Raw genomic sequence first — 20,187 nt, forward strand, 5'->3', positions numbered from 1 at the left:
AGATAAAAAACAAATAAAATAAAACTGACATACAGCAACAATGTTTGTGTTGTGTAGGCTCCTATGATGTAAGTCATGGGCCCCGCCTGCTAGCCTGCTCCCTCAAATATCACTGGTTTGCTCATTTCTATATATAGGGTGCCTACATTCTGCATGGACTGATTGTGTGGCAACATGCGCAAATGGCTTTAGATACCTGTTAGCTCCATAAATTGATAAATTGCCATACAGTATAGCATATATCCAACACAAAAAACAGCGACAATTTGTTGTTGACAAAGGACAGCTGGACACATAAAGGGCCTCATTACCTTCAGTAGCTTAGGGCCTCATCCAACCTAAATCCGTCCCTGTAGCCCAGTGTTTCTCAACCAGTGTGCCTCCAGATGTTTTGGGACTACAACTCCCATCATCCCTAGCTAGCAAGACCAGTGGTCAGGAATGATGGGAGTTGTAGTCCCAAAACATCTGGAGGCACACTGGTTGAGAAACACTTCTGTAGCCTGTGCCATGGCTATGACAAGCTCAGCAGCTGCAACTCGCGAGTAGGATTTATTCCTAACATTGAAATTTCTGGCCAGAGTTCTTGGTGTCCTTCTTTTCGGTGTATCTACAACTAGAACTCCAATTTATTTACCTGTTAATCAGAAGAGCATGCTTTAGGCTACAGCGGTAGCATGTTTGGCTTAAAAGCAGGTATCAGGTTGGAAGAAGGTTGAAGGCTGCTGCTCTAAGGCTAAGGGGCAGCCCATGTTTTGTCCTTGATATGTTGTTGGACTTTAAAGGGGTCACCATCGTGTTGGGGCCTGTGGGCACATGTGGAAATTGGAGAAACCTTTGTGCGCACGATGCACGCACAAGGCTGCAATGGAGCGCAAGCCGCAACGTTATTGTAGTGGCTACAACAGAAGGCTTCTTGCAAGCCTGATTTCACAGGAAGAAAGTGACCCTATGGGTGCATGTTCACCTGTGGGTGCCACAATGGTGACCTCTGGACTATACTATAGCAGCTGCACTCGAGAATGAGAATGTTTATTAGGAGGTATTTGGGAGAGACTAGAGCAACCAGGCTGGCTTGGCGAGTGCAGCCCCAGTGCAGATATAAGGAGGGAGTTCCCTCAGCTCCGGACTTCGTTGGGGCTTGCATTGGCTCCGCAGGTTCCATTCCCCGCAAGGGCCAGAAAGCAGCTTACTCTTGAAAAAAATCTCGCATAAGCCAAAAATGCCCAGGGGCCACAGTGTTCGAGATCACTTTTTGCCATTTGGTCTAATCTTATCTTATATACAAAGAGTCTTAACCATTTTTGGAGAAAAAAGTTATTGTTTTAATTAAGACCATGGAATCCTTTGGTAATTAGAGACCACGCATCCTTTCCCTCATGATATGTTTTATTATTGACTCTGTAAAGCTGCCCCCTGCACTTCCTTACTGGCAATTGAGACAAATCCCTTTTAAACAAAACCCACTAAATTGTCTTTCATTTCTTTCCCCCTGTGACCTGAAAAGAAGAAAGGAAGCTTGATTACCTTGAGAAGAGCACACACCACCTCTAGCTCAGTTTGTCCTTTGAGTGGGAGGTCGCCCATAAACTTCATCACAGCTGGAAAAGCAGATGCAGATGAGAGAGAGAGAGAGAGAGAGAGAGAGAGAGAGAGAGAGAGAGAGAGAGAGAGAGAGAGAGAGAGAGAGAGAGAGAGAGACTCCAGATAAGAAGTTAAGAAGAACCTGTTGGATCAGACCAGTGGCCCATCTAGCCCAGAGTCCTCTTTCCCACATATTGCCCCTGGGAAACCCAAAAGCAGCACTTGCAATTCTTAGCCACTGGTATTCAGAAAGCCATACACAATCTCTGATAGTGGAGACAGCCTGGACACTGTAGCTTGTAGCCACTGACAGCTTTATCCTCTGTGATTTTTTTCTAATCCTCTTTTAAAGCCACCCACCTTGTGAGAGAGAATTCCTTAGTTTATGTGCTCCAAGATCATTTGGAGTCTTACCTTTGGCGCGCGCGCACACACAGAGAGAACAGAACTACAACTTTACGAGAAAATGATACTGCCCCATCATGCCTGATCACTTTTCTCCTTGTGCGATCAGAGGAAGTGATACTTCTGATTACCAGCTGCTGGGAATCGCAGGAGAGAAGTGTGCTGTTCTGCTCAGGTCCTGCTTGTGCCTTCCTAAAGCGGACCTCCCAGCTCCTCACCTTGGAAAGTTTCTGCAGCTATTTTGTTCAGGCTGCTGTCCGTGAATTCAATGAGCGACTCCTGGATGGGGGCCTGTGCAGGGAAGGAAGGAAGAGGCTTGGTGCCACAGGCAATAGGCAAAGGCATTAGGGCAAGTAAAGAGGTGTGGCAGCTGCACACAATGCTTTACACACCATGGGTATGCAAACTAAGGCTCGGGGGCCGGATCCGGCCCAATCACCTTCTAAATCTGGCTCACAGACGGTCCGGGAATCAGTGTGATTTTACATGAGTAGAATGTGTCCTTTTATTTAAAATGCATCTCTGGGTTATTTGTGGGGCATAGGAATTTGTTCATCCCCCCCCCAAAAAAAATATAGTCCAGCCCTCCACAAGGTCTGAGGGACAATGGACTGGCCCCCTGCTGAAAAGGTTTGCTGGCCTCTGCTTTACACACTTGAATAAAATCCCTTGGACCTGAACTGCGTTAGTTTAACTAAACACAGAAGTGGAGACGGACATTTTATTTCATGGGTTGTATCCAGTTAAGCTTTACTTAGAGTGGATCCATAAAGTCATGGATCTAAGTCATAGAATCATAGAATTGTAGAGTTGGAAGGGAATCTCCTTTCTTGTAACTTGAACCCATTGGTTCGAGGGCTACCCTATAGAGAAGGAAAAAACAAGCTCACTGCATGACAGCCCTTTAAATATTAATTTCCATGAGTTTACTCTGAATATGACTAACACTGGATACAAACCATTTTTTTAAAAAAAAGTACAACTAGTTTTTAATGTTTGTCTTTATATGCATTTTGTAAATGTATATTTTAGACTGCCTTTTGTAAACCGTTTAGAAGTATTTCTTTTTGGAGGGGGAGGAAATGGGTATAAATGGGTATAAAATGTTGTCCAACCACAAAAATAATAGCAGTGGGGTCCCATTCGGGTCCACAATACACACATGGAGAAGCAGCCAGTGAGAAGAAAACTGTCGTTGCTCAAGAAAACTATCTGCATTACCTTGGTGAATTTCAGAATATCTGCCATGCCATTCGATTCACCACTTTTTTTGGATTTCTGCTTGTTGGGATCCCTGAAATTAATTCCAGACATGAATTACAACCTGCCTTTCAGGGAAGGTTCCAGGTGGACAAGGGTCTTTCCCTCTTCCCTTAGGATCTGTGACTGCCTGGTCCCCTAGGGCAGTGTTTCCCAACCTTGTGCCTCCAGATGTTTTGGGACTACAACTCCCATCATTCCTGACCACTGGTCTTGCTAGCTAGGGATGATGGGAGTTGTAGTCCCAAAACATCTGGAGGCACAAGGTTGGGAAATACTGCCCTAGGGACCAGCTCAAGCCCATGGGGGGGGGAACCATCTCCTGCCCTTTTTGCCGGATAGGCATTTCGTCCACAAGGATTCCCCAAATTTCAACTCATTTCCACATGCTAATAAATGGAGTACAGAGGAGGGGCTATAACTGGGACAATTGTTGTGTGTGTGTGTGGCCACCTCCACAGCATACATTTAAAGCACTATGATACCACTTTCAACAGCCATGGCCTTCCTCCCAAAGAATTGTGGGGGCTGTAGTTTGTTAAGGGTTCTGAGAGTTGTTAGGAGACCCCCTATTCCCGTGCCTGAAGCTGGTTATACCGTAAGCATTTTGCCTGCATGGATTTGCTGCTGCCTTTGCTATGAACCAATGCATGATTATAAAGTAAGTAAATCTTTTAAAATTACTTTACAAGTTGTTGCCTGATTCATTGTTAAGCAGAGGAAGAAGGGGGAAGCCAGCTTACCAGTACTTCATAGCTGGACTTGCTCAAAACAAGGTTTCGCTGCCTAATTCCTATGCGTTTAATTTTGCTGCTAAGGATGGGGTTTTGAAACTCTCCTTAATCCACACATTTGGGGAAATGGAGGGATAAACGGCAATTAATATACCCTCTCCTACCTGTTAAAACCCACCCCATGCTGTCTTCCCTGCCACACATACACATATCCAGCTATAGGGTGCAGTAGCTTGTGGGTCTGTTTTTCTCTTCAGGCAACCCCCCCCCCAACTTATCTCACTTCAACCTCCGATGCAATTTACTTCCTTGAGAGGCAAAGGATTTCCGCGAATCACGGTGGTTGACATGCTGCAAGAGAGCCAACTGCCCAGGGCAAAGAGTGGGCTCTTGACTTACCTCTTGGTCATCCCAAGACATGCGATGATCGCACCCCGTAAACGTTAGCAGGGGGTGTTATAACTAACTGGTAGGCTGAGGTGGGTGGAGGGGCACGGTTGCAGCACCCCAGAATTCCTTTGCTTTCCTTACACGGGGGATTGCAGCCTCGGGACACCAACTCTGACAACACCAAACTTGAGATGACGGCCTCCGTTTCTCGAGGGCAAACAAGCCCTTAGGGGGCTCCATCCGTCCGCACGCACTCACATCTTTGCCCTCTGCCCTTCTCGGAAATACTTCTTGGAAAACTCCAGCATGTTGAAGGGGCCGCCTCGTGGGCCGATGTCCTTGGCGCCCTCAAAGCCTTCAGCACTCTCTGCGAATTCGCTCCCTGCCAGACACACCTGGGGGAAAGGAAAGGAGAGGCCCAGGGTGTTCGTCTCTTGGTTTTGTCGGGAATGTGTGGGCACAGCCTTTTTGATAAGGCCACAGGCCTATTGAAGCCCAGGTGGATCTGGGACTCTGCCTGCCTCTTTCCAGTTCTCAGTTCCCCTAATGCAGTGGCAATGGGTTTAGTGGCAGAGGGCTTGGGTGGCTTGCGAAGAAGGGGCATCCATCCAGGAAGGAGCGTCTCAACCCCCATCGTTCTGCCCGGACACTGAGGTCCAGCGCCGAGGGCCTTCTGGCGGTTCCCTCGTTGCGAGAAGCCAAGTTGCAGGGAACCAGGCAGAGGGACTTCTCGGTAGTGGCGCCCGCCCTGTGGAATGCCCTCCCATCAGATGTCAAAGAGAAAAACAGCTACCAGACTTTTAGAGGACATCTGAAGGCAGCCCTGTTTAGGGAAGCTTTTAATGTTTGATGGATTATGCTATTTCATTTTTCTGTTGGAAGCCGCCCAGAGTGGCTGGGAAAACCCAGCCAGATGGGTGGGGTATAAATAATAATAAATAATAATAATAATAATAATAATAATTATTATTATTATTAACAGATGCAGTTGCCCTTACAACGCAGATGCCAGAGTGGCTCAACGTCCCCTTGGGTCCAGTGGCTCAGAGGAAGATGCATCCGCTCTGCACAGCAAGGTTGGAGCAAGGTTCAATTGAATTAATTAATTGATTAAAACCTGAGACCCAGATGCAGCACGCATGCCCGCGCGCATGCACACACACACACACACACACACCAGTCTTCTCTGTCTGGCCCTCATAATTCTTTCCAGGCCACACCCCTCTAATGGAGAGGAATGGCACAGGGGAAACGGCCAAGGGGCTACTGTTGTTGCATCGCCAGTATCTGCCGCCTGAGGCAACTGCCTAATGGTAGGGCTGGACTTGCCCTGCAATTCTTCTCCCAAGATGAACAGCAAGGAGGAAGGGAGCATGGTGCTTTAGGGACAGCTTCCTGGCGGTCTTCCCTCTCTGGTCACCTTGGTGAGAGAGTGGTGGGCGTTGCAACGTTCCTGGGGCTTCCTTCCTCGCCCCGAATCCTGCTTCCCGCCTCGCTTTGAGGCCTGGCATGAGACACATGGCCACCCCCTCCACATTGCACTCGCCTCAGTCTTCTTGTCAAGCTCCTGAGCCACGGCTGCAGATGCAACAGCCACAGCCACTGAGGCCGGGACAGCCACTTTGGCCTGCTTGTCCTTGGGCTCCTCCTTCTTCTCCGTGGGCAGGTGGGTAAAATCTGGCGCTGCCACCGGCTGGACGCAATCGGCAGGGAAGAAGCCCGATTTCCCATAAATGGCGCCAAACTTCCATCCTACACCAGGAAGAAGGCATTGAGTTATATGCTGTCAATATCCGCTGCCCCCCCTTTCATGGTGGTAGAGCTGTTGCTGCTCCCTCTCAACATCAGGCCAAGGGATTTCATCTATCGTGGCAGAAAATGGAGACAGATAGAAGGAGCTGTGTAATTAAAGCTATGGTTTTCCCAGTAGTGATGTATGGAAGTGAGAGCTGGACCATAAAGAAGGCTGATCGCCAAAGAATTGATGCTTTTGAATTATGGTGCTGGAGGAGACTCTCGAGAGTCCCATGGACTGCAAGAAGATCAAACCTATCCATTCTGAAGGAAATCAGCCCTGAGTGCTCACTGGAAGGACAGATCGTGAAGCTGAGGCTCCAAGACTTGGGCCACCTCATGAGAAGAGAAGACTCCCTGGAAAAGACTGTGATGTTGGGAAAGACGGAGGGCACAAGGAGAAGGGGACGACAGAGGATGAGATGGTTGGACCCTGTTCTCGAATAGGGTTGCCAGACTCAATAGAGGACAGGACTTCTGTGCCTTTAATTGCCCTGCTCTGTTTTGAATCTGGAAACCTTAGAGAGAAACCAGAAGACACTTTGCTTGGAAATTAAACAAAGGGTCTGCTGGTTTCTCTTTAAGGTTTCCAGACTCAAAAGAGAGCAGGGCAATTAAAGGCACAGACGTCCTGTCCTCTATTGAGTCTGGCAACCCTATTCTCGAAGCTACCAACATAGTCTGACCAAACTGCGGGAGGCAGTGGAAGACAGGAGTGCCTGGTGTGCTCTGCTCCATGGGGGTCACGAAAAGTCGGACATGACTAAACGACTAAACAACAACAAGAAGGAGCCAGAGGAGAACTATGCCCCTAACAGGCAGTGGAAGAAGAAAGCCGTTTTTTCAGGGCTCAAATCCGCAGTGAGTCTTTTTCTTCTTCCTTCCCCCCCTTCCCCCTTCCCCCCCTTTTATTTTTGATTTTCGCAGTGGGTCTTGAACCTCCAGCCTTAGGGATGGCAAGTGGGCATACAGCTTTTATACTGCCTCTGGTCAAGAAGGGAACTGCATCAAATAGACCAAAGTAGGTTATGGGATAGTCCCTGGTCAGAGTTCCAGGTCAGATTTGCTTGAGCAACTGGGAGCCCCGAGCCCCATCTGCATGATACATTTAAAGCACCATTGCAAACAGTACTTTAAACACTTATTGCAAACAGCAGGGCCGGATTTAGATTTGATGAGGCCCTAAGCTACTGAAGGTAATGAGGCCCTTTATATGTCCAGCTGTCCTTTGTCAACAACAAATTGTCACTGTTTTTTGTGTTGGATATATGCTATATGGTAATTTATGGACCTAATAGGTATCTAAAGCCATTTGCACATAACAAAATATGTATTTTATCAAAGTAATTGTTGAACTGAAATACAATTAAGAAGAAGTATATTAATGGTGAAATACAATTAAGAAGAAGTATATTAATAGTGAAATAATTATTAAGCTCTAACTTAAAATGATGTAGGTTTTATTTTATCTTATATTTTGAAAATGTACATCCACGTTTTCTTCCCTTTATTTTTTTTTGGGGTGGCTTCCAAGAGAGTGTTTAGCTTACAGTATATGTAAATCCGGCCCTGGCAAACAGTCCTGGCTTCCCCAAAGAATCCTGGGAAGTGGTGTGCCTTAAGGGTGATGTGAGTTGTTAGGAGACGCCCATTCCCCTTCCAGAGCTACAATTCCCAGAGCTCCCTGGGAAGAGGGATTGACAGGTGAACCACGCTGGGAACAGAAGCTCTGTGAGGTGAATGAGGGGTCTCCTAACTCACATCACCCTTAATGAACGACAGCTCCCAGAATCCTCGGAGGGAAGGCACAGCTGTTAAAAGTAGTACGAGGGTGCTTTAAACGTATAGTGCAGGTGGGACCCTGCCCTTGAGGGAAGGAACACGCGAAGTTGCCTTGTGCCATGTCTGTGATCTGCCACTGAGCAAGAGCAGCATGCATAGGCCACTTTTTAGCGTACAGGAGTCCGTTTGCCCAGGAGAGAGAGAAAGGCCACCACACACAGGAGACAGGGGGACAGGACACATCACAGCACGCAAGAGCCACCCACCAAAATCCTGGGTGCCCTTCTTCACATCCTCAAGGAGCATCACTTTCTTCCGCACCACGCAGCCGAAATAGCGGTCTGTGGGGACGGGAGAGTCACGGCGGTGTCAAAGGAGGGCACGGAAGAGCCTCTTAACCTAGCCCCGGGCAGGCTCCCAGATTCACAGAGCAGGTGAGCCAGGGACCAGCCTTGATCCTCTGTTGCACCTGCCATTATCCGGCTGCATTCGGCACCAGCCCCTCGTATGTTGTGGCTGCATGCATCCCACCTCTCTGCACAATACGGCGAGGGAGGAATTTGGCTTGGGCTCGCACCACAACACGGGACAAGACACGCACTGAAATCCGTTTGAACTGATTGCGCTGCTCCGAATTTTGCGGAACGGTTATCCGTCCCAAAAGGTGTGTGCAAAAAATGCGGATGTATTCTGGAGAAAGTCTGCATACCGTATATTAGTGAAAATAATGCAGAAAAAAATGGATTGCACCATGTAAATGGCTTGCAAAAACGTGCAGACTGTTCAAAACTGCATATGGAAAAAGAGAAACATAGACTGAAATGCTCATGATTTTTTGTGTTGCTTCCCATCCTCCCCCCACAGACTTCCTGCTGGTCTCTCACCTTGATCCAAGCCTTCCATTGGCCGCAGGCAAATGATGTCTCCTTTATGGAATCGTAAGAGGCTTTTATCGTCTGTAATATGGTTCTTGATCGCAACCATGTACTGTGAATCCTAGAAGGGGGGAAAGGCAATGGGTGGGTGGCGGGGGGAGCAGGGGTACAAGGTGCTCCCAAAGAAAGGGTCTCTGCTATATCTTTTTACCTTCTTGAGTTCGTTGAGGAAATAGTCAATCAGTGCCTTAATCTGGGCAGCTTTGGGGGAGAAAAGGATGAGCTTCTCGTTGGTGAGGTTGACCTCCAGCATGTTCTTCGAGCCGGTGGTCACAAAGAGGATATCGCCGTAGCTGTGGCAAAAGGAAAATGGGGTTCATTGCCAAGCTTGGAGGTCAAGCTTGGTGCTGAAGGTGAATCCAGGAAAGGCGCATTTGGATGATGGTACTGATGACCTTCCTCCAGGGTTCTCAGAGGGGAATATGGGGGGCACTGCTGCAAAGGGAGAGGCTCCGTCTGTGGACTGAGGGCATTGTCAGGGAATGGCCCAGGGTGAAAGTTCAGGGCCTTTTGTGCTGGGGCCCCAGATGTCCTGCCCCCTTTTCCCCCAGGGCAGCTGGGTGCACTGCAATGTGGACTGCTGGTGAGACCCCCAACTACCCACCTGTTAAATGGTAAGGTAAACGGTAAAGGACCCCTGGACGGTTAAGTCCAGTCAAAGGGGACTATGGGGTTGCGGCACTCATCTTGCTTTCAGACCGAGGGTCACAGTGCTGTCAACTGTCCCATTTTTTTGTGGGAAATTCCCTTATTCAGCGCCCTTACTTTCATATCTGGGAGTTGACAACCCCATAGGATTCCTTATCTTCGAATCCAGGGCTTGACAGCTATGCCGAGGGAGTTGGCATTTGTCCACAGACAGCTTTCCGGGTCATGTGGCCAGCAGGACTAAACTGCTTCTGGCGCAACGGAACACCGTGACAGAAACCAGAGTGCACAGAAACGCCGTTTATCTTCCCGCTGCAACAGTACCTACTTTATCTACTTGCACTGGTGTGCTTTCGAACTGCTAGATTGGCAGGAGCTGGGACAGAACAACAGGAGCTCATTCCGTCACAGGGATTCGAACTGCCAACCTTCTGATCTGCAAGCCCAAGAGGCTCAGTGGTTTAGACCACACAGCGATGAGCTATAGCCATTCCCCTACAAGCCGAGTTGGATCTTTGGTCCATCTAGCTCAGTGCTGACTACACTGATTGGCAGCGGCTCTCTAGGGTGTTTCAGGCAGGAGGGTCTCCCATCCTTACCTGGAGATGCCATGGATTGGTCCTTTTGCATGCAAACCAGGTGCTCCACCACCAAGCTACACAGCCCTTCCCTGATGCTGCCAGCTGCTGAGACCCACTCCCCACTAAACCTACCCACATTTCCCTGACCTTCACCTTTCCATCTCCTCCCAGGGATCCCAGCCAACCCTGCAGCCTCACCTGTAGCCCCGCAGCACCCGGAGCTGCTCCCCAGGCAAATTGGTGCCCTTGACCAGCCGCAGCAGTTTGATCCCTGTGTCAGACACAGCCAGGATCTGCACTCCGGTGCCCACACTGCCCTGAAAGGAGCAAGACAGCCGTTAGGTGTGGCATGGCTCAGCCCACACAGGGAGGGTGAACCTGGAGAGCAAAGGGCATCTAAACAGAGAGCAATGCTTCGGATGAAGGACGGCATGCAAATTTAATAATTAATAATAAAATAAGTAAGTGATTTAAAAAGCACTGAGCCGTTTACAAAAAAAATGGACACTAAAATTGCAGATAGAATCAGGTGTTAAAAAGAAGTTAGCCAAAACAAATAAAAAGAGAGAACAGGTTGTTCTCTTGTTATGTGTTCAGGCCCTCAGAGTTTGTGGGTGTTGGGACACCCATAATTCCTGGAATTAATCAAAGTTAGAATTAATCAATGTTTGATTAAAACTGCGGCAAACACTGCTGGTTTAAGGATAACAACCCAGCCCATCTTGACATAGCTGGGTGGAGATAAGCCATCAAGAAACAAAGGCTAAAAGGGCCAGTTATTAGAGCACCCACAAGGCAGAAGACTTTGTTGGACATTGGGGGGGGGGGTTGCCAGGGTTACAGGAGGCAATGATGTAAGTGCAGGGGGAAGCCATGTTTGGCAAAGGCTCCTGGGAGGAAGAAGGAGCAGGCAGAAGCCATATCAGCTGCCAGGAACAAAGAGACACAGAGATGGCTGGTTGGCTGCCTTTGAATCCAGTGCTGCGCTTCTGTCGGACACAAGCCCCTCTTGAGATGTGAATGCTGGAAATCCCTCCACTGTAGACTCAGGTTGTATGTATGTGTGTAAACCAAACGATGTATCATAAAGACACCATAGTCTACACTGTGCCTCAAACCCTGGTTAAGGGCCAAAACCCCTGAAATGTTGCATCACTCAGAGATTGGGGTGGCTGGTAATAATATATTACAATATATTGTGTCTAATGTACATGTCTGGGTAGACTTGCTTAAACAAAATTATTTTTAACGGATACCAACAGCAGTACAGCAAAGGTGCCTGCCCAGTTTCAATGGGTCGTGAGCTTCAAAGTTTGGCTTTATGCTGGCTGTTTAAATTGTTTTATTCTCTTTCCAGTTTCTGCCTGGTTCTGAACTCCTCACCCTGTTTCTGAACTCCTGAATTGTGGCTTCTGGCCTCTGTGTCTGATGCTGAGCCTGTTCTGTTACCCACCTGAATAAAGGTATGTTCCTTGCTCACAAGAGGCTCTGTCTGCATGTCTTGGGTGGGAGCACGACAGACTGTGTCTAAAGCAGTAGATCCTGTCCTATGACAGAGATGGGGAACCCTATGGACCCCCAGATGTTGTTGGACTCCAGTTCCCATCAGCCCCAGTCAGCATGGCCAATGGCCAGGCATGATGGAAGTTGGAGTTCAGCAACATCTAGAAGGCACCAGGTTCCCCGTACCTGTTTCGTCTACTCAGTTTGTCTGGATTTAAGCGGATCCCACAGAAGATTTTTTTTTTTTTTTGCTGCAATAAGGGTGCACATGTGGATGCTTCTTACCGTAGCAGGGAAAAGGCGAGAGAAATACACTTCCCAGCCATCCCGGGCAACGCTGATGATCTCCTTCTTGACGCTTTCATCGGCCACCGGACTAAAGGAGTCCAGCTTGTTTTCCGCTGAGGAAAGAAACAGAGGCTGGCTTTACACCACTCTCGGATCCCACAAGATCCCTCAGTTACTTGTGCGTCAGAGAATGGGCAAGCCTAAGTTAATGGCAGGACTTTGGCTAGCAGGAATAAGTCCTGCCTTTGAGGAAGAACCCTGTTTGAATAGGCTACAGGGGGCCCATTTTTAATCTAGCCACATATCCTTCCCACAATAGCCAACCAGATGATTTCAGAAGTCCACGGGTTCACAGGAAGGCCAGAGTTTGGCCAAAACAACTACCATTCAAAGATATACTGCCCTTGAACATGAGGCTCCATTTAGCCTTCGTGGCTGGCTGCCACTAACAGACCTAGCCCCCATGACAGGAATGGGGAAACTTTGGCCCTGCCGATGTTGTTGGGTTCTACTTCCTATCTGCCCCAGCCAGCAAAGCCAATGCAGCCAGGGATGAGAAAGGTGAACAGTTTCTCGAAGACCACAGGGGCCCATCCCAACTTTATGAATCTGTCTCATGTCCTTCTAAAGCCTTCTAAGACTGCAGACACTAGCACATATTGTGGCAGCGAATTCCATAATTTAAGTAGGTGTTGTGGGAACAACACACACCTTTGTTTGTCCTGAATCTACGCCCAATCACTGGATGACCCCATAGCTATTGCATTATGAGAAATGGAAAATAACTTCTCTCTCTCTCTCTCTCTCTCTCTCTCTCTCTCTCTTCCTTCCTTCTTATTTCTCCCCCCCGCCCCCTCGCCACTTCCTCCACACCATGCAAATTATTATAAACACATATTTATATGAATATAAATGTTTATTCCCTTGTCCCATCGTTCTGCCCGGACACTGAGGTCCAGCGCCGAGGGCCTTCTGGCGGTTCCCTCGCTACAAGAAGCCAAGTTTCAGGGAACCAGGCAGAGGGCCTTCTCGGTAGTGGCACCCACCCTGTGGAATGCCCTCCCACCAGAAGTCAAAGAGAACAACAACTACCAGACCTTTAGAAGGCATCTCAAGGCAGCCCTGTTTAGGGAAGCTTTTAATGTTTGATGGATTTCTGTATTTTAATATTTTGTTGGAAGCCGCCCAGAGTGGCTGGGGGAACCCGGCCAGATGGGCGGGGTATAAATAATAAATTATTATTATTATTATTATTATTATTATTATTATTATTATTATTATTATTATTATTATGTCCCTCCTTGGATCCTCTTGAACACATGGGCTGACCTTTTTTTCTGGAACTCATTTCAGGTCTATGGCTTTATGTTGCCCTGGGGCAGGATTGGGGAGGGAGGAGCCAAACGTAACGAGCCACCCCAGCTGAAACAAGAAGAGTTACCGAAAAGGGCCTTCATGCGGAGTCTCTCCTCCTGAGTGATGCGTATGCAGGCCTCGGACAAGGTATCGTTGAAGATCTGCAAGGAGAAACGCATTGCGTAAGCCTTCCCCAACCTGGTGCCCTCCAGATGTTTTGGATGCTGGATCCCATCAGCCCCAATGAGTTGGCACCCAAAACATCTGAAGGGTACCAGGAAGGCTCCTTTAGAAGTAGCAAAACTTTAGGAGTTCAGCAAGACAACCCTGTGCTGGATCAGACCAATGGCCCATCTAGTCCAGCATCCTGTTCTCACAGTGGCCAACCAGATGCCTGTGGAATGCTCTCCCCAGGAAGGCTCAACTGGCATCTTCACTGCATATCTTTAGGTGCCAGGTGAAAACATTCCTCTTCTCCCAGACCTTTGGTCAAGTAAACAATCTTATTACCTTTCAAACCAGGAGGTGGGGTGGGGTGGGGTATTGTTTTGTATGTTATTACGTTATGCATTTTTGTGTTTTTATACTGCAAACCGCCCTATGATCCTTGGATGAAGGGCAATATATAAATTTAATAGTTCATCATCATCAACAACATGGGATCACACTTCACCGCCCCGATACCATCATGAGCACAAGTAACCATGAATGCACAATATTAAGGACATTTGGAAGGGCCCTCAGAGAGGAGCATAGCTGCCAAGTCTCCCGTTTTCCCCGGGAAACCCCCGTTTTTACTTACCTTTTCCCGGTGGTGCCCTGTATCACTTCGCCTCCCGTTTTTCTCCGTTATTTTCTCCTGCCGGCGGCCATTTTTTTCTGATTTGCCCTTCTATGGGCACAAAAAATGGCTACCGCCGGCTTCAAAAGTCGCATCTACGCATGACCGGAAGTGCATAGATGCGACTTCCGGTGTTGGCGGTGACCATTTTGGTGCCCATAGATGGACGGGGCGACACTGGAAGTTGCGTCGACACACTTCCAGTCATGCGTAGAAGCTACTTTTGAAGCCGGCGGTGGCCATTTTTGGTGCCCATAGAAGGGCAAAGCGATACCGGAAGTTACGTCGACGCAACTTCCGGTGTCACACGGCTGCCGGTCCCGGATTCTGCAGTCCGGGACTTGGAAGGTAAGGAGAGGAGGCCGAGGTGAAACTCTCTCAGGTCACGTGTGGCTGTGTGCATTGCAAGGGACCCAGGTTGCACCTCTTGGTAAAAGGAAGGACCTAAGGAACAGCCCCGTCAAAGCAGTCGGTAGCAGAACCGCAATCTCACCTGCCGGAAAAGGAGATCTAGCACAAGAGGGTTGTTGATGCTGTCCTTGGGGTAGAAAACCTGCCAGGAAAGAGAGCAGAAGGTGACCAGGGAGAGAGCAGAACCACCCTAAGAGCACTGATGGAACAGACCAAGGTGCATTCATCTAAGTCAAGGGTGGGGAGACATTTTTAGCTCGAGAGCCGCATTCCCTTCTGATTAACCTTCACAGGGCCACAGGGCAATGGTGGGCGGGGCCAGAAGAGAAAGTGGGGGAGGGGGAGAGGAACAAATGTACATTTTATTTTTCTCCAGTCTTTATACACCCTTCTCTATCCTCCACCCAAGTAAACGTGCCGCAGCTTATGTAGAGGGAGGGCGCTCCACAGGGCTCCACAGGGTGGGTGCTCCACAGGGCGGGTGCCACTACTGAGAAGGCTCTCTGCCTGGTTCCCTGTAACTTCCCTTGTTACAGGGAACCCACCCCCTTGTTCATGAGGAAAAGGAGAGGGCAGCCTTACTGAGAGGAAATACCTCTTTCCTGAGATAGATTTTCCAAGAGACATTGCGGTATGCATAGAACTCCTCACTGCAACGACGGTGAAGCCGCGTCTGGATGAGTTCATCCTCAGATGATAGTTCACGTGAGACCGACACTAGAAAAGAGGAATTCATCAGTAGCTGTGCTGGAGAACAGCCTGCCCCCCCCGGGCTCTCTGTTAAGAAAAGGCCACACCCCACACCCAAGAAGCCATGGTAGATCACACAAGTATCATGTCTGAGGCCTGGTTTAGCCAAAGCATGGTTTGCTTGAATGTCCAAACCCAGCCCAGTAGACTAACCATGGTTTGCTTTCTGGCAACAAACAAAGCCATGGTTTACTGTTGGCTCACAAACCATGGTTTGTTTTAACTATGGTACTGCATTATGTCTGAAACCAACAGCCTTGCTTAACCACCGTTTGTTTGGCACCCCCACGCCAGGTGCTCTCCAAGCTAAAGAGGCATGAGTAGCTGAAAAACAGAGCATTTACACAGGAGGGAGAAGTAAAAGATGGCACCTCCCACCTGAACTTACTTACTTCATTTTGCTGCATGTGAACACCAGGCCTCAGGCAGGCCAAGAGGCAGTTCACCCAGTCAAGGAATCAAGCACAGAGAACACAATGCCATTCTTTACCTGGAGAGGCCTCAGGGAAAGATCTGGTGATGGCGGGTGGCGGGCGGATGCTAGAGGACACAGCCATCCTGGCAAAAGTCACAGGCTTCACCCTGGCTACTGCCTCCTTGGCTCCCAACTCCCTGGTGACCTGCAAGAAAGCCAATCCTCACATCACACAGCCGCAAACCTGAGTTGGCACTCAGAGCATGTTCAGCAGGAACACTGCCGGTCCTGGTTTGCCAACAAGCAACACACATGAGGCCGGCACTTTTACAGTCTGCTTTCCTAGGTGGGTCCCTAGATCAGAACTGGGGAACCTCCTTCAGCCCAAGCGCCACATTCCCTTCTGGGAAGCCTTCCAGGAGACAGGTGCCAGTGGTGGGTTGGGCCAGAGACAAGTGTGGGTGGAGCAAGGGATACAAATTTCACCTTGGTGCAGTAGACGTAGTTTCTGCACACACAGCTCTCTATTCTCCATGCAAGCAAGCAAAAGGCATTGTTATCTTGAGTTCAAGATACATTCCTGCCAGGTTAAAACACTCAAGGGGATGTAAATCTATGACAGTGACTGGTGTGTGGAGAGAATTCCAAGGACCAGATGGAGAGGACTGGAGGACTGCATTCGCATATGCACAATAAGAATTATTAATTTTATTATTATTATTATTATTATTATTTATATACCACCCTTTCTCAGTAGACCGCAGGGCAGTTTAGAACCCACCACAGAAATATACTGCATAATGTAAAACCTATGCAACGTAAAAGCAAAAAACAATTACGTAAGCACAATTACAACTGGGGCAACCCAGTCAGAAAGGTAGGGCAAAAGGAAAACCACAGCAGCAACAATTACAATAAGGAGTATGTAACAAAATACAAATTTTCTTAGCAGCAACAGCACAAAAGTAGGATAAAATCTGCAGCCAGGTATCCAAAATATAAAGGTCACACACAGCTACAGAATCTTCTCGTCAAGGTAGCTCTTAGTCCTGGCCACCTACAGAAAACGACAGACCCTCCCGCTCTCCCACCCCAGGAGCTTTCCTTTCCTTGTCTCCTCACCCTGGGAAATCTCTGCTTCCCTGCCTTTCACTCCCGGTCCTTCCAGCAGCTCTCTGCCGCTTCCATGCGGTAGCAGACCTTGGCTCCTCAATGGTGTCCCAGAAGAGGAGACAGTAGAGGGATACGTCCCTTTGGTGTCTCACCTTCGAGGCGACTTCCACTGACATTGTCCCATCACGGAGCAGCCCACTGCCTGCAGCACACCTGGCTTTCCTCTCCTCATCCTGAAACAGACCCTCAGGGTGGGTCGAGCCCAGTTGGGCTGGCCGGCACCACATAGATACAGACAACTGACGCTTCCTCACAAAGCATTCTGTTTCCCTAATCCACGAGGCGGCCCTCCTGCCTTCCTCTGATGCATGCTCTCAGGCCGCCCCCAACCATACCGGAGCAGGCCGCGCTGGTGCCTCCGTGGCTGCCAGCTGTCCTTTCAGGATCATCAAGGCTTCCTCGTGGGGATCCATTTTCTTCACAAATACTTTCCCGCCTTCCTTCCTGCAAAGAAATGCGAGGTGTATAGAACCACCAAGGGATTTATGCAAGCACTCCCCTCCAGCTATCTAACAGAACCCTCACAAGCACTGTCTTGAGAGTTTCAAGGTGGTGAAGCAAGCCGGTGGTTGACGGCTGCCCTGAGAGACTTACAACTTCGAAGCTGGAAGAATAAACACCCGCCGTCTATTACACCATGGTCTGAGGACCTCACTGCCCCCAGCCACATTCAGACATATCTCATATAGGCATCCATTTCGGGTGTCTGTTATTATTTACTGGTAATATTATTTCTGAAGGACACTCCCTAGCCAAAAGAATGCGCACAGCATTTATTGTCTAAGCTGACAGTTCCAGCAGTTTCCACAGCTCCAAATACCCATGCACACCAGTTTAGCGTCTAGGCAGCTATTCCCAGGTCGTTGCTTTATGGAGCAGCTGCAAAAGCAGGGGACCACTCCCCCTCCACCAAATTTATGTACCTTCCTCAGCTGGGCTGCAGGCGCATACCCGGAGACCTCACCTGTGTGACAGCTGTCTCTGTTCTGCCCTTTTCAATCCCCTCCTGGTTCTGCGAGACAGCGGTGCAGGAGAGGGTGGGGAAGTGCCTGGCCCTTCACTTGCCCGACCTGCCTCTTTCTCCTCTTCTTCCAACTCATCCTGTGCTCCACCCTCAAGGTCTGAAGCTTCCCCTGCCTTTGACTCTTGCCTCCTGGTCCCCACAAATCACTGGCCCCCTCTGCCAAGTCAGACACCAGCCCCCCTTCCCCCCGGTGTGCACCCTCCAGCGTCCTGCCAGTCCCTGACATTATTTGCCCCTGTAGGTTCCATGTCAGCATGAGCTGGCACAACTACGTGTCTCTGGGGCCTAAAGACTGGGAGCGGTGACTGCTTTCAAGAGCCTGGATCTGACCTGGTGGGTTCTGGGATGCGTGCAGGTTGCTGGTACTGCTTGATAATGTTGCGGATGTTCTGCGTCGGCTCCGGAATGTATTCCGAGTTCAGCTTGGAGTGGCGGACAAGCTCACCAGCACGCAGCCTGGAGGCAGGATCTACACAAGGAGGGACAGAAAAAGAAGTGAGAAAACAGTGGCCTGTTTGTGTAAAGTGTGGGTTGGGGTGCTTCAGGCCCCGGGGGCCACATGCTGCCCTCCAGGCCTTTCTCTCTGGCTCTCTGAACTCTCTCCAGTCCACACCCAGCCATGCCTTGCACCCCCCCCAACATGTTTTTGTCTGGCTAGCATGTGCCATTGAACTCTGATAATGCCTCTCTGTTTGCCTGACCTGGGGGGGGGGGGAGAGAGAGAGAGAGTAAGTGTCAGTAGAAAATAAGTCTACTGTGCAAAGGTAAAAATGGCATTTGTTGCTCTGCCTGTTTTTGCCTCTGGCCCCAGCCACCCCAGCCACCACTGGTCAAAACAGAAACTCCTTACCAGATTTCTGAAAGAGTGGCATGTCTTGTGTAAGGCTCGGTGATGCTGCAGTGCCGTCTGCCATCCCTTTCTCGCCTTCTCTCTGCCAGGGAGGGGGTGAAATTAAACACTGTGATGAGTCGCAGCCTCAGAATTCTGGAGCTGGGAGCTAGAACAAAATCTAGAACAGTACTCTTGAGCCACCTAGTCCAAACTGAGACCATTCTCAAGGCCTTTCTTGGATCTTCTCCCCACACTTAAAAGCCATTCCTTGAATATCTGGGTGTGCCTAGAGCCCCTCCTGAAACTGCTCCCCACCCTCCCCAGCTCCACCAAACCTGGTCCATTGCTCTACCGCAGAACTGTGGATTTGAAGACCTGCCGTTCCCGACTGGGCACGCAGCTTGAAAAACACACAAACAAAACCCAGTGGCGATGGCCAGGCCAGCTTTGGAGGTGAGTGAAATGAATACGGGCAGAGAGATATCCAGTGTCGGGCAGCTCGAGGTCACCTAAAGGAGGGCACAAAGATTTCAGCAAAAGCACCCAGTGTCTCAGAGGAGGTGAGGGAAGCAGCTTCTGGGCTGCAAGGGCATCAAGGACAGGGCACAAGCCAGACCTGTGCAACCTTCTAGGGTTGTCATCAAAGGCTGGCATAACTGTCGAGGAGCCACACCAGAGCAGGGGAACCCACTGGCACAATCCCCCTGCACATGCTCTTCTTCTTCGCCACTACAACTTGCTTGCTCACCTGGCCCTTGTTCTGGCTTGGCAGGGATTACAAGGGTGGCGTTATGGATTGGTGAGGCTATCCCGAACATGCAAGGAAGTCAATCCCAATTGTTGGAGGACATGCACAGTCAAAGGTACATATTACTATATGTGGTGGTGTCGTGACATCATCAAACCCTTTTGGAATGCTGTCTTCAAAGAAATAAGCCTGATATACAACAAAACAATTGAAATGTTCCCTGCACAAGCACTACTTGGGCTTAGGATCCCGTCTGCTCATGATTATCCTAAAGACGACCTCTTAAACTTTCTATTGACTATTTCCATATGGGTGCTGGAAATCTGGTATTGGGCTGAAGATTGATTCTTAGTGTAACAGAGTATGGTGAATAGCATGGCTGAGAAACTAACAGGTCAGTTGAAGCTGGGTATGTTTAGCCTGGAGAAGAGAAGGTTAAGGAGTGATATAATAGCCATGTTCAAATATATTAAAGGATGTCATATAGAGGAGGGAGAAAGGTTGTTTTCTGCTGCTCCAGAGAAGAGGACACGGAGCAATGGATTCAAACTACAAGAAAGAAGATTCCACCTAAAGATTAGGAAGAACTTCCAGACAGTAAGAGCTGTTTGAAAGTGGAATTTGCTGCCAAGGAGTGTGGTGGAGTCTCCTTCTTTGGAGGTCTTTAAGCGGAGGCTTGACAGCCACCTGTCAGGAATGCTTTGATGGCGTTTCCTGCTTGGCAGGGGGTTGG

At 49.1% G+C, this 20,187-nt stretch overlaps 1 protein-coding gene across 1 annotated transcript in view; it reads right to left on the reverse strand.

Moving 5' to 3' along the window:
- MYO15A (myosin XVA) overlaps window positions 1-20,187 on the reverse strand; it is an 84,818-nt gene that overhangs the window by 19,355 nt on the left and 45,276 nt on the right. Inside the window, exons 31-47 of the mRNA XM_088657268.1 lie at window positions 18,725-18,806; window positions 18,205-18,343; window positions 17,186-17,294; window positions 15,753-15,882; window positions 15,108-15,229; window positions 14,595-14,654; window positions 13,346-13,421; window positions 11,902-12,017; window positions 10,312-10,430; window positions 9,036-9,177; window positions 8,834-8,945; window positions 8,216-8,290; window positions 5,920-6,125; window positions 4,632-4,768; window positions 3,211-3,283; window positions 2,208-2,280; window positions 1,528-1,601 (exon numbers count right to left, since the gene is read on the reverse strand). Coding sequence (XP_088513394.1) covers window positions 1,528-1,601; window positions 2,208-2,280; window positions 3,211-3,283; window positions 4,632-4,768; window positions 5,920-6,125; window positions 8,216-8,290; window positions 8,834-8,945; window positions 9,036-9,177; window positions 10,312-10,430; window positions 11,902-12,017; window positions 13,346-13,421; window positions 14,595-14,654; window positions 15,108-15,229; window positions 15,753-15,882; window positions 17,186-17,294; window positions 18,205-18,343; window positions 18,725-18,806 — 1,845 coding nt within the window. The remainder of the gene's footprint in view (window positions 1-1,527; window positions 1,602-2,207; window positions 2,281-3,210; window positions 3,284-4,631; window positions 4,769-5,919; window positions 6,126-8,215; window positions 8,291-8,833; window positions 8,946-9,035; window positions 9,178-10,311; window positions 10,431-11,901; window positions 12,018-13,345; window positions 13,422-14,594; window positions 14,655-15,107; window positions 15,230-15,752; window positions 15,883-17,185; window positions 17,295-18,204; window positions 18,344-18,724; window positions 18,807-20,187) is intronic.

Source organism: Zootoca vivipara, chromosome 13 (genome assembly GCF_965207765.1).
Source record: "Zootoca vivipara chromosome 13, rZooViv2.hap1.1, whole genome shotgun sequence".
NCBI lineage: Eukaryota > Metazoa > Chordata > Lepidosauria > Squamata > Lacertidae > Zootoca > Zootoca vivipara.